Source organism: Loxodonta africana, chromosome 16 (assembly GCF_030014295.1).
Source record: "Loxodonta africana isolate mLoxAfr1 chromosome 16, mLoxAfr1.hap2, whole genome shotgun sequence".
NCBI lineage: Eukaryota > Metazoa > Chordata > Mammalia > Proboscidea > Elephantidae > Loxodonta > Loxodonta africana.
Window position 1 is genome coordinate 36,344,377 of NC_087357.1, and position 16,623 is coordinate 36,360,999.

Sequence of the window (16,623 nt, forward strand, 5' to 3'; positions counted from 1 at the left end):
CAAAACCCTAAGTTCTACCTCTTAGGACCTGATTTTCCTTTTACTGAAAAGAGTGAAAATGCACCCCTAATTGCAGCTTTGGTGGTGCAATGGCTGATCATTTGTCTGCCAACCAAAAGGTCGGCAGTTCACATCCACCAGCTGCTCCTTGAAAACCCTGTGGGGCAATTCTACTCTGTCCTATAGGGGCCCTATAAGTTGGAATTGACTCAACAGCAGTGGGTTTGGTTTGGTTTGGTTTGGAATGCATATAAAGATCCAACATTTATTGAATGCTAAACATGTGCCAGAGATTGTTCTAAGTGCATTACATGGATTAACTCATATAACCAGCATAACAACCCCTATGATGTTGGAAACTGAGACTTAGGGAGGTAAAGTAACTTGCTTATGGTTACACAGCTGGTAAGTGGCAGAGATGGATCTGAGTCCAGGCAGATTGGCTCCATGCTTTTAACACGGAATTGCTTCTTACTAAATATCCCTGTGAAACGTGTTTCACATTCTCTTCTTTTCTTTCCATCTCCGTTAAGGTCACATTAGTTTTGAGCCTCTCAGGATGTTATAGCTATATTCCTACAATAGCTTTTGAGTTTGTTTCTCTGCCTCCAACCTCTTTCTCTGACTCTCTCTGGGTGTCACTACCAGATTAATTTTCTTAAAACACTGGTTTTATTATGTCACTCCTCTAATCAAGGAACTACACTTTGCAAACCACATCTTCCCCCTAATTTTCAGGTCCTTCCATAATTTGGCCTCAGCCAACATATTTAACCTTATATTTAAATATTTTCCAATCCAATAGGATCTGTTTCCTTGACACTCCATTCTCTCAACTGAAAGTATACCTATAGACAATGTCACACAGTTTATCATGTATAACCATTGTGTGTTAGAGCTGCCTTGAATCTTCTAGGTCTGCTATAGTGCTCCAATTTTGTTTTACAGGCGAGAGAGTTTAATAAATTGCTCAGAATCACACACAGTTGATGGCAGAGCTGGAATTTGAACACAAAATCCAAGACTTTTTAACTTCTTTAAAACTACAGTTTATTGAGCACTACTTTGTCTTGGAAACTCTGGTGGCCTAGTGGTTAAGAGTTGCGGCTGCTAACCAAAAGATCGGCAGTTGGAATCCACCAGTCGCTCCTTGGGAACTCTTTGGGGCAGTTCTACTCCATCCTGTAGGGTTGCTATGAATCAGAATCACTCAATGGCAAAGGGTTTTGGTTACTTTGTCTCAGACACAGTACTGAGCATTTTCCATCGTATTCTCATGCCAGTCCTATGGAGCCTTTGTCATTATTATTATCATTTTCCATTCTACAGATGAGGAAATCTCAATTTAGAGAGCCAATTTGCTTACTCTTTTCAGGTACTTGCCTTCTCTTAATAATTATAGTCTTGTATTTTTCATGTGCATGAATCTTTTCTTCTCCGCATCCAGGCAGTAAGTCTCATGAGGGCAGCGACCCTGTGTCGTGTCGTCTAGTCAGAAAAAAATCTAGCACCACGCTGCACTCATATTGTTCAGTAAATAGAGATATGGGATAAATGGGTTCGTGTGCATGGTATTTGGATGGATTTGCTCCTATCTTGGCACCATATTTCAGACACAAAAGATCTGGGTAATAACGACGACAACAAAAATGCCTATAATGCACGCAAAAGTGCCCTCATATTACAGCGGAATCGACTCGAGGGCACTGGGTTTTTATGGGTGGGCACAGGGTTGACACTCGATGTCCAGTCCAGCGCTTTTACAATTGACTGGAGCCGGATCTAAGCCCTGTTAAACTCTGGGGCGGGCCTTTTACAACAGTGGGAATCGGAGCAGAATCAAAACCACTTACGTTATGGTCAGTGTTGCTTCTGATGCAGGGGTTAACATTTCGAGTAGCTGTTCCTGGGTAGGCGTGACCAGGTTATCTGGGTTTCCGTTTTGGGACAGCTTCACCCACCCCTCTTTTCAGATTCGTGGCGCGGGATCTGAAATACTCCGCCCCACGCAAAGATGGCGCAGAGCCTCGGCTGGGCCAATGGGGAGTGGCGTTGCTACCGGTTGCCTAGGTAACAGCCAATGGGCAACGGGAACTGTGCCCAGTGTGGCTGCCCGGGATGGCGGCGTCAAGTGGGCCAGGCACTGGTGGAGGTTGTGTAGAGCACCGTGTTTGGGGAAAGCCCGCCGGAGCAAAGGTCTGGGCCTCTGGAGCCCCGCGCCGGGGCGCGACGGTCATCCGGAAAGGCAGAGCCCAGGTTGGCTGGCAGCGCGGGTGGGAGGGGGCCGGAAGAGTGTGATCGGGTGGGTCAGGAACTGAAGCGCCGTACAGGGAAGACGAGGTGCAGGGGAGCACGGCTCCATCTCGGGCGGCTGCCCGTGGGGGTCCCAAATCCGGGCCTCCTCTCTCGATCGTGGAGACTGAGGCCCAGGAGAACCCACGGCACTTGGGTTAGCAAGCAGAGAGTGTGGGGGCTGCGTCGGTAGGGACTGGCAGACCTGTGTGACCAGAGTACCCGGCTGGGGTGAGAGAGAAGACCCGGAGAGAGGAAAGGAGCTATGTTTGAATGCAAGAATGTAGTGCGAGAAAGAATGGGGAAGCCGCTGAGGAAGTGTTGCCTTATTCCGGTCTTGGGCTTTGTTTGCTCTGGGGCAAACGTGTCTCACCCGAGAGGAGACACGTCCCACAGGTAGAGGTTTGGGGAATGGGATGCCTCAATTAGTTGATGGGTGACCTTCCTGCAGCCCAGCATCTTCAGGCAGCTTGGGTGTCAGCACCAGTAACTCTGTTATATTAGAACTTGGCTCAGACATTTTCTTTCCCCATGAAATAGAATAGTATTTTGGCAGTATTACTCATTCCACGGGTCCTTCCCACCCTCTTCCCCGCCTTTTTTTTTTTTTTTTTTAACCTTCTCTTTGGTGCCAGGATTTTCTTCCACTTTCTTCGATCTAACCGTCCGATATACTTCCTGAATAAGACCTTTGTATGGTAATGATACATTTGTTTACATTAGAATGGGCTAAGGGGAGTTAAGACGTATAATAAAAAGTTACTTCAAGCTCATTTAAAAACACTTAGAATATTTGACTCTTTTGTTCTAGGTTCCTTACAAGCCTAATCTTTATCCATCAAAATCTTCATTTTCTTCTTAGGATTCTAAAAGCCTAATAACTGCCATGTGTGTGTATATATATATATATATATATATATATATATATATATATAAAACTGAAAGGCGAACTTTGACAAGATGGTCATATCCTGGGGAGGGTGGCTTTGGACGAACAACATGAAAGTATATGCGGATAGTCAAAGTAGTTGCCTCCAAACAATATCCTTTGACTGAAAATCTATTCCCCTTTTAGTATTTGTTTATATCCTCTTAATTTGAACACACATTACTGTGAATGCATAAATATTTAACTAAAGTTTGATTTCTAAAATTTTAAAAAGGCAGATTGGAAACAAAAGTTTTCATTACTGTCTCAGAGTTCTATTTGGAAATGGCCAAGGCAGGAGAACACAAAGAGCAGGGATATAATTTAATGTACAGACTGATAGTGTATTGGTTTACAGAGGCAAAATAGCAATTTTCTTTTAGGTAAATATTTGAACTGATCCTTTGCAACCCATCTATCAAGAGCTCAGAAGGGGTAGGTGTCTGTTTAGAATCATCTTGGCTTTGTGACTGGATTCTGTGGAGAGCCTAGATCGCTAGGCCATCTATGCTCTTTAAAAAAGATTACTTGAATTACTGATACAAATACTGATTTGCATCCCTTATTTAATTATGGCTTTTCAGTCTTCATCAGCACTGCCTGTATTTTATTAAACTAGATTTTGTGTATATTACCATGGATACTGATGAAATTACTTTTCTGGTCAGTGGCTGTAAAACTATTAGCATAGATGAAAACCTCAACACTATCCTAGATAGTGACAGTATCAATTATTTGAGCACATGTAGCAGTGTCTAGCCCAGTATGTCCAACTGTGGTCTGAAACTCATGAATCCTACATGTGTTCCCTTTAATTAGCACATCTGATATATTCTTGGAATGGACATCATTTTGACAAGGAAGTGCTGAAGGGAATTTGCTATATTCTTCCTAGATCAAAAAGGAATGGAAATTTGTAGTATGGATTTTTAAAAACAAACGGGAGAGGATGACGGCAGGGATAATGAGAGTGTTTCAGTTACTATTGCTACATAACATAAGTACCCCAAAACTTAGCGCTTAAAACAATCATTTTATGATGCTCATGGATTCTGTGGGTCAGAAATTCAAACATGGCACTGTCTTAGTTATCTAGGGCAGCTAGTGGATGGCTTTAACAAAGGGAAATTTATTTTCTCACAGTCTAGTAGGCTAGAAGTCCAAATTCAGGGCATCAGCTCCATGGGAAGGCCTTCTCTCTCTGTTGGCCCTGGAGGAAGGTCCTTCTCATCAATATTCCCCTGGACTAGGAGCTTCTCCGTGCAGGAATCCCAGGTACAAAGCTCCCAGCACTGCTTTCTTGGTGGTATGAGGTCCCCACTCTCTGCTCCTGTAGGAAAAAAGGTAGTGCAGGCCACACCCCAGGGAAACCCCCTTTATATTGGTCAGGGATGTGACCTGAGCAAGGGTGTTATTTCCCACCCTAATCCTCTTTAACGTAATCTAATCTTGCCTCATGAACCACAGGCAGAGATTAGGATTAACAACACTTAGGGAAATCATATCAGATGACAAAATGGTGGACAGTCACACAATACTGGGAATCATGGCCTAGCCAAATTGATGCACATATTTTTGGGGTACACAGTTCAGTCCATGTCAGGCACCATGTGCCTCTGCTCCATGGTATCAGGAGCCTCAAGTAGGACAACTCCATAGCTGGGGGCTAGAATCATCTGAAAGCTTCTTCACTCATGCCTGGCATCTGGGCTGGGAAGACTTGAAACAGAGCACTGTCAACTGGAACGCCAACAGATGCCCTCTCTGTGTGGCTTGGCTTCTTCAAAGCATGGTAGCCTCACGGTTGCTGTTGTTAGGTGCCACTGAGTCAGTTGTGACTCATAGTGACCCTGTGTACAACAGAACAAAACATTACCCGGTCCTGCACCATCCTCACAGTCTTTGCTATGTTTGAGCCCCTTGTTGCAGCTACTGTGTCAATCCATCTTGTCAAGGGTCTTCTACTTTTTCAGTGACTCTCTACTTTACCAAGCATGATGTCTTTCTTCAGGGACTGATCTTTCTTGTTAACATGTCCAAAGTACATGAGACAAAGCCTTGGCCATCCTCACCTCCAGGGAGCATTTTGGCTGTACATCTTCCAAGACAGACCTGTTCATTCTTCAGGCAGTCCATGGTATATTCAATATTCTTCGCCAACACCATAATTCAAAGGCATCAGTTCTTCTTCAGTCTTCCTTATTCATTGTCCAGCTTTTGCATGCATGTGAGGCAATTGAAGATACCATGGCTTGGATCAGGCACACCTTAGTCCTCAAAGTGACATCTTTGCTTTTCAACACTTTAAGAAGTCTTTTGCAGTAGATTTGCCCAGTGCAACACGTTGTTTGATCTCTTGACTGCTGCTTCCATGGGTGTTAAATATAGTTGATATGACTCCTCAAATCACACTATACTAACTCCTTCCAAATTTTTCAGTGAAGACAACAGTTGGCCAACTGCTGCCAAACATTTAAAGGAAATGCCCTTATATTATAATCTTTCTGTATAAATATTTTGTGTTTATGTTTTGGAATTGTTGTTATAAGATTTAGTAGAAGATACAGCCCTTCAGATTCTAACTGACTTGCTTTGAAGGAATGAAATAGTTCAGACTTATAGCATATGCTGACTTTAATTCTGTGACTTAGTAGTCCTGGGAAGAACTGAAGATGGCCCCTAGCTATCAAAGTGCCTACCTGGGCTGGAAAGAGTTTTCCTTTTGCGTTCTAATGGTTTTATTTCTAATGTTTTATTTGCAATGGGGTCCTGTTTGTCTCTACCCCAAGCACATTCTGATGCTGGGCTGACGATAAGAGGCTTGGGAGCCTGAAACTGGATACTGACCTTGTGGAGCACGGACTGGACAGAGATGGCACAGCAGGTACCAGCATCACCTCTGAGAAAATAACCCCCGCAGGTTAAGAGCTTGGCTGGTAACTCAAAGGTCAGCAGTTCAAATCCACCAGCCGCTCCTTGGAAACCCTGTGGGGCAGTTCTGCTCTGACCTATAGTGTTGCTATGAGTCAAAATTGACTCCACAGCAACAGATCGGGTTTGGTTTGGTAGTACAAGAAGAAAATGATCCTTGCCTTGGGATATCTTCTGCCATGTGAGAGACCTTGGGCATGGAGTTCTTGAATGATAACTGGAAAAGTGAGAAAATTCCTGATGGGCCCGTAGGAGTGACACCTAAACATCTCTAGAACAGCTTCCACAAAGCTAGCCTTCCTTTTGGGGATAAAAAAGAACATTCCTCTGTATTTGGGTGGTAACAAGGGGATTCCAGAGCTCATCTGTCCTCATAGCCGGGATGAAACTAAAGCTTTGCGACAGGTCCAGGGCCTAGCAGATGTGATGGAGTCCTATGTTCAAACAGGGCTGTTTTCACATCAGACCGTTTCTGGGCTTCCGGCATTTGTATCAAAAATCATTATGACGTAAGGCCAAAATTAATATCTCTTATGTTGTTGTTGTTAGGTGCCGTCTAGTGGGTTCCAACTTATAGCGACCCTCTGCACAACAGAATGATACACTGCCCGGTCCTGTGCCATCCTTACAATCGTTGTTACGCTTGAGTTCATTGCTGTAGCCACTGTGTCAATCCACCTCATTGAGGGTCTTCCTTTTTTCCACTGACCCTGTACTTTGCGAAGCATAATGTCCTCCAGGGACTGATTCCTCCTGACAACATGTCCAAAGTATGTAAGACGCAGTCTTGCCATCCTTACTTGTAAGGAGCATTCTGGTTTCACTTCATCCAAGACAGATTTGTTCGTTCTTTTGGTAGTCCGTGGTATATTGAATATTCTTCACCAACAACACAATTCAAAGGCGTCAATTCTTCAGTCTTCCTTATTCATTGTCCAGCTTTCACATGCATATGATGCGATTGAAAATACCATGGCTTGGGTCAGGTGCACCTTAGTCTTCAAGGTGACATCTTTGCTTTTCAACACTTTAAAGAGGTCCTTTGCAGCAGATTTGCCCAATGCAATGTGTCGTTTTGATTTCTTGACTGCTGCTTCCGTGGGTGTTGATTATGAATCCAAGTAAAATGAAATCCTTGACAACTTCAGTCTTTCTTCCATTTATCATGATGTTGCTCATTGGTCCAGTTGTGAGGATTTTTTCTTTATGTTGAGGTGCAATCCATACTGAAGGTTGTGGTCTTGGATCTTCATTACTAAGTGCTTCAAGTCCTCTTCACTTTCAGCAAGCAAGGTTGTGTCATCTGCATAATGCAGGTTGCTAATGAGTCTTCCTCCAATCCTGATGCCCTGTTCTTCTTCATATAGTCCAGCTTCTCAGATTATTTGCTCAGCATACAGATTGAATAGGTATGTTGAAAGGATACAACCCTGACGCACACCTTTCCTGACTTTAAACCAATCAGTATCCCCTTGTTCTGTCAGAGCAACTGCCTCTTGATCTATGTAAAGTTTCCTCATGAGCACAGTGTTCTGGAATTCCCATTCTTCGCAATGTTATCCATAATTTGTTATGATCCACACAGTCGAATGCCTTTGTATCATCAATAAAACACAGGTAAACATCCTTCTGGTATTCTCTGCTTTCAGCCAGGATCCATCTGACATCAGCAATGATATCCCTGGTTCCATGTCCTCTTCTGAAACCAGCCTGAATTTCTGGCAGTTTGTCGTACTGTGGGAGCTTGCCTGTTGCTGTGATGCTGGAAGCTATGCCACCGGTATTCAGATACCAGCAGGGTCACCCATGGAGGACAGGTTTCAGCTGAGCTTCCAGACTAAGACTAGGAAGAAGGACTCAGCCAGCAGTCTACTTCCGAGAAGCATTAGCCAGTGAAAACCTTACGAATAGTAGCGGAACAATGTCTGATATAGCGCTGGAAGATGAGCCCCCCAGGTTGGAAGGCACTCAAAAGATGACTGGGGAAGAGCTGCCTCCTCAAAGTAGAGTCAACCTTAATGATGTGGATGGAGTAAAGCTTTCGGGACCTTCATTTGCTGATGTGGCCCGACTCAAAATGAGAAGAAATAGCTGCAAAAATCCATTAATAATCAGAACCTAGAATGTAGGAAGTATGAATCTAGGATAATTGGAAATCGTCAAAAATGAAATGGAATGCATAAACATCAATATCCTGGCATTAGTGAGCTGAACTGGACTGGTGTTGGCCATCTTGAATCGGACAATCGTATAGTCTACTATGCTGGGAAAGATAACTTGAGGAGGAATGTTGTTGCATTCATTGTCAAAAAGAACATTTCAAGATCTATCCTGAAGTACAATGCTGTCACTGATAAGATAATATCCATAAGGGAAGACCAGTTAATATGACTGTTGTTCAAATTTATGCACCAACCACTAAGGCCAAAGATGAAGAAATAGAAGATTTTTATCAGCTGCTGCAGTCTGAAATTGATCGAACATGCAATCAGGATTCATTGATAATTACTGGTGATTAGAATGCGAAAGTTGGAAACAAAGAAGGATCAGTAGTTGGAAAATATGGCCTTGGTGATAGAAACAATGTGGGAGATCGAATGATAGAATTTTGCAAGACCAAAAAATTCTTCATTGCAAATACCTTCTTTCACCAACATAAATGGCGATTATACACATGGACCTCACCAGATGGAACAAACAGGAATCAAATTGACTACATCTGTGGAAAGAGATGATGGAAAAGCTCAATATCAACAGTCAGAACAAGGCCAGGGGCCGACTGTGGAACAGACCATCAATTGCTCATTTGCAAGTTCAAGCGAAACCGAAGAAAATCAGAGCAAGTCCACGAGAGCCAAAATACCACCTTGAGTATATCCCACCTGAATTTAGAGACCATATCGAGAATAGATTTGACGCATTGAACACTAGTGACCGAAGACCAGAGGAGTTATGGAATGACATCGATGACATCACACATGAAGAAAGCAAGAGGTCATCGAACAGACAGGAAAGAAAGAAAAGACCAGGGTGGGTGTCAGAGGAGACTCTGAAACTTGCTCACGAATGTTGAGCAGATAAAGCAAAAGAAAGGATGAAGTAAAAGAACTGAACAGAAGATTTCAAAGGGCGGCTCGAGAAGACAGAGTTAAGTATTATAATGACATGTGTGCAGAGTTGGAGATAGATAATCAAAAGGGAAGAACATGCTTGGCATTTCTCAAGCTGAAAGAACTGAGGAAAAAATTCAAGCCTCGAGTTATAATAGCGAAGGATTCTATGGGGAAAATGTTAAACGTTGCAGGAAGTATGAAAAGAAGATGGAATACACAGAGTCATTATACCAAAAAGAATTAGTCAATGTTCAACCATTTCAAGAGGTAGCATGTGATCAGGAACCGATGGTACTAAAGGAAGAAGTCCAAGCTGCTCTGAAGACATTGGCGAAGAACAAGGCTCCAGGAATTGATGGAATATTAATTGAGATGTTTCAGCAAATGGATGCAGCTCTGGAGGTGCTTACTCATCTATGCCAAGAAATATGGAAGACAGCTTCTTGGCCAACTGACTGGAAGAGATCCATATTTATGTGTATTCCCAAGAAAGGTGATCCAACTGAATGTGGAAATTATAGAACAATATCATTAATATTACACGCAAGCAAAATTTTTCTGAAGATCATTCAAAAACAGCTGCAGCAGTGTATCGACAATATCTCCCATAGGATGTTGATAAAGAACAGGTGGATGGCAGCTATAGTTTGTTTTTCATCTACTTAGTATATACCTCATTAGTCAAAATTGTCGAATTTTTTTTTGTGGCACAGTGGCTAAAGCAGTTGGCTGCTAACTGAAAGGTTGGCGGTTTGAACGCACTGGTGCCTCCTCGGGAGAAAGATGTGGCAAGCTACTTCTGTAGAGATTTACAGCCTTAGAAACCCTACAAGGTCACTATGAGTCAGAATCAACTTGATGGCAGTGGGTTTAGTCATGTGAATTATGTCGGTAGCATTTTTATGCTGAACAAAGACTTTAGAGAAATTCCCATTACAGTAAGTAGATGTGTGAGCTTAGGTGTCTCTTTTTGAAGGAAGCAAAAAAACTAACATTTAATGGACAGTGCCAGGTAGTGTTGCAGGTACTTTCATGTGTATTTAATTTAATCCACGTACCAACTCTATAAAATAGGTGTATAATCTGTATAGATGAGAGACTGAGGTTTAGAGAAGCTAAGTAACTTGCCAAAGCTTACACAGTGAATCAGAATTTGAACCCAGATCTTTCTCCTATTGAGGTCCACAATACCACTATACCGTACTGGGAGGGATAGGATAGGATAGCATAAGATAGTGTTTAAGAGCATGGACCCTAAAGGCCGATTGCCAGAGTTGTGATTCTAACTTCTGCATGTTAGCTGGATGACCTTGGTTAATATTCTTATCTTCTCTGTGCTCAGTTTCCTCATCTGTAAAGTGGGCATAATAATAGTACCCACCTCAAAGAGTTTCTGTGAGGATGAAATTAAATAATATATTTAAAAAGCAGAACAGAGCATGGCACAAAATAAGTAGTCAGTTAATATTAGTTGATGTTACAAAGCTATTTCAAGAAGCTTCCCTGGGGTTAGCTCAGTTGATTAATGAGTGTTGTGCTAGCTAACTCGGGGTGTAAATAACCTAGCACAGACCATAGCCACAATTTGGGGAAAAGAAACCTAATATACATGTTCTACTAGTAGAACATTTAAGCATCATTTTTGTACAAAATATGCCAGGTCCCTTTGTGCTGTGGAGCTGTGGAACCTGCTCTTTGGAACCCCTATCTTGATTTTTCACAGTGAAGGTTTCGATACACCCTTAACACTGGGTATGGTTTTGGCCTCTCTGGAACTTCATCGAGAGGAAAAGGAAGCTAGCCGTTGTACCAGGCCCGCAGGGAACTAGAGACTGAAGTGATTTAAGGGTCCAGTTTTGTTTATCCATCAGGTCTGGCCCCGGTGCTCTGAGGAAGAGGTGCACTTGTCCTCTTGGAATGCAGCCAGGTGCCTGCTATCAGACTCCAGTTTAATTATTAATAATAGGGGACATTTCTGTGGTGACTTACAGTTCAGAGAGCTTATCACACACAGTATTTCCATTGATTGGAGCAGTAGTCCATAGGCTTTCGAGCATATAAAAATCCCATGATATGTTTGTTAAAACTGCAGATTCTCAAGCTCTAACTGTATAGAATTTAATTCATTAGACCTAGGTCGGGCCTAGGAATCTGCATTGCCACAATCACTTGGGAAAACATTGTATTGTGTACATCTAGAAAAGATGAAGGAGTGAATAAAAAGACTTAGAAAATTAAAAAAGAAATAGGGATTGCATTTTTTTTTTGATATGTTATTCTCTTTGTCTCTACTTTTATTTAATGATATTTTGAGGATTTTAATGTCTCTGGTAGTGCAGTGGTTATGAGCTCGGCTGCTAACCAAAAAGTCGGCAGTTTGAATCTACCAGCCGCTCCTTGTAAACCCTATGGGGCAGTTCTACTCTGTCCTCTAGGGTCTCACTGAGTCGGAATTGACTCGACAGCAACGGGTTTGGGGTTTTTGTTGTTGTTGTTCTTATAGGATATCCTTGGGCACAGACTTATTCACAGCGGGCTGAGTTTTTTTGTCATTGCTGTTGGTCTTACAGGCTATCCCTAGGTACAAACTTATTCTTTACCACTGGTATAAAGTAATATCTAGCCAGTCTTTGTTATTTGTGTGTGTGTATGTGTTTTCCTATATCTATTGTAGTCATCCATTCTTCTCCCATTTCACTGGCTGTCCCCCTAGTCCAGGCCTCCTGATCTCTTACCTGGATATATCAGTTAACTTCTCCTATTCGTAGATTAACTCTCAGTTTCTATCCCAGGTCTTTGAATGTAGGAATTGGCTGAAATTTTTTAAGAAAAGCAGGAGGATAAGAATGGTTGGGCAGAAGTGATGATGGTGGTGGTGGTGGGTGCAGAGGTGGATATTTTTTGTTAAATGTACCCAAGGTTGCATATACTTAGCAGGGCTGGTGGCCTTTAGAATGTATCTACAAAGTTGCTTACAGTCCTTTCCTCCAGCCATCCTGTGACACTAGTTCTCCTCTGCTTGTTTCTTGCAGTTTCCATCCTTGTCTTCCATAAGCTGTCACCATGACCTTGACAAAAGGTTCCTTCACTTACTCCAGTGGGGAGGAATATCGTGGCGAATGGAAGGAGGGTGAGAAGGACCCCCGGGGTGGGGTATCCAGTGATGAACACTTCATTTGGCTAAAGGATAAATGCATCGAGATACATAAGTCAGCTTGTGGATCTTCATTTCCAACGCCGGTCTTTAATTCCAACTAGCGTCCTCCTTTTATTCTGTTTTAGGATTAAATACAAGAATTTGAAAATTCTGTTGTTAATCCAACCTTCAGAAATGAGTTAAATCTTCCTATTTCTAAATTTGAAGTGTTTCAACATCCATTAGTGGTGCCGTTTGGGAATTGTTTTTATGAATGGTAATGTACCCAGCAGAGTAAAATGAATTATTTTAAATATTTTAAGTACTCATAAGTTAGAGAGACTACAGGGTTCATTGCAGTGACTTGGTCCCAGTGAATCTTAAGATGTTAAGATCTGGAAAATAGGGCAGACACCCAAGAGCAAGTGATGTTCAGTGCTTCAATTGCCTGTGACAGCTCCTCACATTTGGAAGTACCTACTCATAGGAATGGTAGCAAAATTCTTCGGAGCCTGAGACTATACAAGAAGCACTTTAACCATGTTCAGTTTGGGAACACAGTCTGGCCCTTCAAGGTCTCTTGGGTCCAGTCCTAGCAAGCTAGGAGACTTGATTTTCTACAGCTTTGCAGGTGAAGAGCGGTTCAAGCTTTTACCAGACTTGAACCTCATTCCTTTCACATTAGAGCCCTGCAGCTGATGAATTTTTTAGCTTTGAAAGGAGAAATTGTGCAGCTGTGATGTGACCTTACCTTCTGACATCCTAAGCCTTTTCTCTTGTCTCCTAAACACCTGCTGTCCCCTTTAATATAACCTTTAAATGAGAGACTTCCTGAGGCTCTCCCAGGCAGTCTATCTAACAAAAGAACTCCCTCGCATTCTGTTTCAAGAGTATTATTGCTCCTCCATCGTCTTGCTGTGTTTTCTGGTCAGTTCACTGGGTAAACCCCCCTGTTGATATAAAAGAACTCAAAGCAGTGTTGCTAGTCAGGCTGTTAGGTTTGCCCAGTAGCTTTACGGTGCTAAGGGGCACTTTTCTTACTTCTCAGAGGCAGTATAGTACAGTACATGTTCAGGGCTCTAGAGTCAGACTGCCTGTGTTTACATTCTGGCTCTACCACCTAATAGTTCTGTGAACTTAAGTTATTTAGCTTCTCCTTGCCTCGGTTTCCTCATCAGTAAGATAGGAATAATAATAGTACTATACCTGCCTCATAAGGTTGTCATAAGGATTAAATAAGGTAATAATACAAAGTGCTTAGAAGAGTGCTTGGCAAGTACTAAAGTCTATAAATGTTATTGTAGTTTTTAAGTGCTCTTATCTTTCATACTTGGAAGGACCTCCTCTAAACCTGATGGTTGTGACTTAAAATGGGAAGGTCCCAGGAGCCAGGTTTTCTAGGTGCCTGGCTCAGGGTACTAGTTTTCTGCCCTCTAATATGGAAGCCCTGGTAGCATAGTGGTTAAGTGCTACAGCCGCTAACCAAAAGGTTGGCAGTTCAGATCTACCAGGCACTCCTTGGAAACTCTATGGGGCAGTTCTACTCTGTCCTTTAGGGTCACTGTGAGTCAGAATCGACTTGACAGCAATGAGCTTGGTTTTTGGTAATGTTACTCCTTCTCTTCCCCACTTTGTAAGTGGGGAGATGGAAGGTAAGGGATTCTATGCGAGTGAGAAAATACCCTGCAGCTGCGCCATTCCACCTGACACCTGTCCTCTTTGTTCAGGCCGTAGACATGGTTTTGGTCAGCTGATGTTTGCAGATGGTGGCACCTACCTGGGTCATTTTGAGAATGGGCTGTTTAATGGCTTCGGGGTACTGACCTTCTCAGATGGCTCAAGGTGGGTATTGGGTCACTTCTTTCTCAGCTTTGAGCTAGGGAGTCTCTGATGAAAAAATGGGACAGTGATAAGTATCTGGTTAACCCTGAGCTTATCTTAGACCCTGCAGAAAACAGGCAAGGAGTAAGCAGTTCTTTCATTAGTTACTTTTTTAAGTAGATCTAAAATTGGAAATGGTGAGGAGGTAAGTGACCTTCCACCCTACTTCCACCATGCTGCTATGTTCTTTCCTTGACCTTAGGGCCTCATATCATACATACTCTCTGACCCTTCTCTGTTGGTTGGGAGTGGGGTAGGTGGGGGAGTAGAGCTCTGAGACAAATGGAATCTGCTTTGCTTCTTGGCATTATTAAATTGGTAGCTAGTTGACTCGGTTAACCTGGACAGGTAACTCCCCACCACCCCCAAAAGACTAACATGTTGGTGTTTCCACAGGTATGAGGGAGAGTTTGCCCAGGGCAAGTTTAATGGTGTTGGAGTCTTCATTCGGCATGACAACATGACCTTTGAGGGGGAGTTTAAAAATGGCAGAGTAGATGGTTTTGGTAAGTTTCAGCCCAGCAGGATGGGTGACTTAGGTGAGCATAATATGGGTGGGAGTACATCTTTTTAGCTTTAATTCTTCTACAAATGTCCAGCAATCCAGTGACTATTCCCTAATGCCTATGCATTGAACTTCCCAATTGAGTACTCCTGAGTAGAGCCGTGAGTTTTTCTCTTTCTCAGCCTCCACCCAGTGAGCTGGTCTCTGAGACATTAATGCCGTTATCACTTCCATGTTTTCTCTGTCCTCAAAGGCCTGCTGACTTTCCCTGATGGTTCTCATGGAATACCCCGCAATGAAGGTCTGTTTGAGAACAACAAGCTGCTGCGGCGCGAGAAGTGTTCAGCAGTAGTTCAGAGGGCTCAGAGTGCCTCCAAGTCAGCCAGGAACCTCACAGCCTGATGGGGTGTGTGCATCAGCTGGCAAGTATTGGATAAAGCAAATGCCCCAGTTGTTCACTCGAGGTGGACAAATGAACCAGACCTGAGATGCTAATGACTGTCACACAGAGAAGCCTTGTGATATGCCCCATCACCTGTCAATCAGGAATTAGCTCACAGAAGAGTTCTAAGGATTTCTGGCCCATAGACCCTGCAGCAGTTGTTATCAGTTCTGTCTTTCCCTTAAGTAGATCCAAGGTGCTTATAGGGTCTCTACGAGTCGGAATCAACTCGATGGCAATGGGTTTGTTTCTTTTCGTTTGTTTGTTTTTAATGTGCGTATGTGCTAGAGGTCAGAGGAGCCTCCTTTTCTCTAAACCTTGGGTCACCCAGTGCAGGCCTGCTGCTTCCCTCTTTTTCATTTTCTGCCAAATTATGCAGAATGTCTTCATCCTGCCTACATTTGGGGCAGATGACCCTAGTCCCAACTTAGGGCCAGTGCTTTGTGCTACCCTGGAGAAATAAGGAAAAAGATAGGGGTGACTTAGTACGGTAGTCTTGTGAAAGTCAAGATGAGAGCTTTTCTGTATGTTACCCCCTCATTTACTGCTGGTTGGCATCATGGCTCTAGGCCGTCTACTTTGGCCATTTGCCTCTGTTCCTTCCCCCTGTGAAGGAGCCTGTAGAGTGGTTTCCCTCTCCTTCAACTTTACGAGCTGTCTTCCTTTCCTGAGTTCCAACAGAGAATCCCCATCTGTGCCTTGCTCCTTCTTTAGCCATGGGGCAGGATCTCTTTATGGGATGGTCAAGAAAGTAGTCAATAAAGAAACTGACGTAAACACTGATCTTTTTAATTTACGTTTATTACTTACTCCAGGGAAAAAGGCAGACATATCTGGGCCCCTTCGGGCCCTATCACGGAGTGAACCAGATCCTTCAGGATGGCTTGGGCTGATACAATTCCTTCCCAGTGGACCGGTAGGTCAGACCAATCTCAGCCCCTTGGGGTTTAGGTAGAACTGGACCCATCCTAGGACTGCAATGAACTAAAAGAGCACTTGATTCCTTTAGTTTAGTTATCTCTTCCATCCCAAGCCTTGGCTATCAGGCCTGGGGATCAGATCTCAACTGATAGGATCCCCACATGGTACATCACAGAGGCCTCCAGTTACCCTGTGACCCAAACACACCCCCTCAGCCCCTTATCCTCACACTGAATGTCTCCTCAACAGCAGATTGTGGTGGAAATCATAGCCGTGTGCCTCTATTTAATCTCTGAATTGTACTGTAGAAACAAGTGTTTATGAGGAATAAACAAATCACCTGACTGCCTATACTTAGTTTTCTTTATTCTGCTGTATCTTCATGAGTATGAACCCATTTGCTGTTTCTAAAAGTTAGAGATTGGAGCTTGGAACTGAGACTGCCTGCCTTACTACTTAATATCATCTAATTCT

General features: G+C 43.0%; 1 protein-coding gene across 7 annotated transcripts; it reads left to right on the forward strand.

Annotated features, from left to right (window-relative positions):
* The first annotated feature begins 1,841 nt into the window (after positions 1-1,841).
* Positions 1,842-16,498, forward strand: MORN4 (MORN repeat containing 4). Of its 7 annotated transcripts, none has more exons than XM_010589082.3 (6): positions 2,144-2,256; positions 6,010-6,104; positions 12,297-12,394; positions 14,128-14,242; positions 14,678-14,787; positions 15,040-16,498. In XM_010589082.3, the coding sequence occupies exons 3-6, from the start codon at positions 12,328-12,330 to the stop codon at positions 15,186-15,188; spliced, it is 441 nt and encodes a 146-aa protein (XP_010587384.1). In that variant the 5' UTR covers positions 2,144-2,256; positions 6,010-6,104; positions 12,297-12,327; the 3' UTR covers positions 15,189-16,498. The 7 variants fall into 7 exon arrangements, with proteins under 7 accessions (XP_023402613.1, XP_023402616.1, XP_023402612.1 ...); XM_064269498.1 differs by lacking the exon at positions 6,010-6,104 and adding an exon at positions 7,801-9,893 and having other exon boundaries at positions 2,190-2,256; XM_023546845.2 differs by lacking the exons at positions 6,010-6,104; positions 12,297-12,394 and having other exon boundaries at positions 1,842-2,256; positions 15,040-15,208; positions 16,044-16,498.
* Positions 16,499-16,623: the final 125 nt, after the last annotated feature.

Bases quoted from the DNA above. Each gene is read 5' to 3' on its own strand.
- MORN4 (XM_023546844.2), top strand. From the start codon at position 1,857: ATGGTCAGTGTTGCTTCTGATGCAGGGGTTAACATTTCGAGTAGCTGT. The intron at 2,257-14,127 runs GTTGGCTGGCAG...CTCTTTGTTCAG, and splicing joins TCCGGAAAGGCAGAGCCCAG to GCCGTAGACATGGTTTTGGT. The intron at 14,788-15,039 runs GTAAGTTTCAGC...CTGTCCTCAAAG, and splicing joins TGGCAGAGTAGATGGTTTTG to GCCTGCTGACTTTCCCTGAT.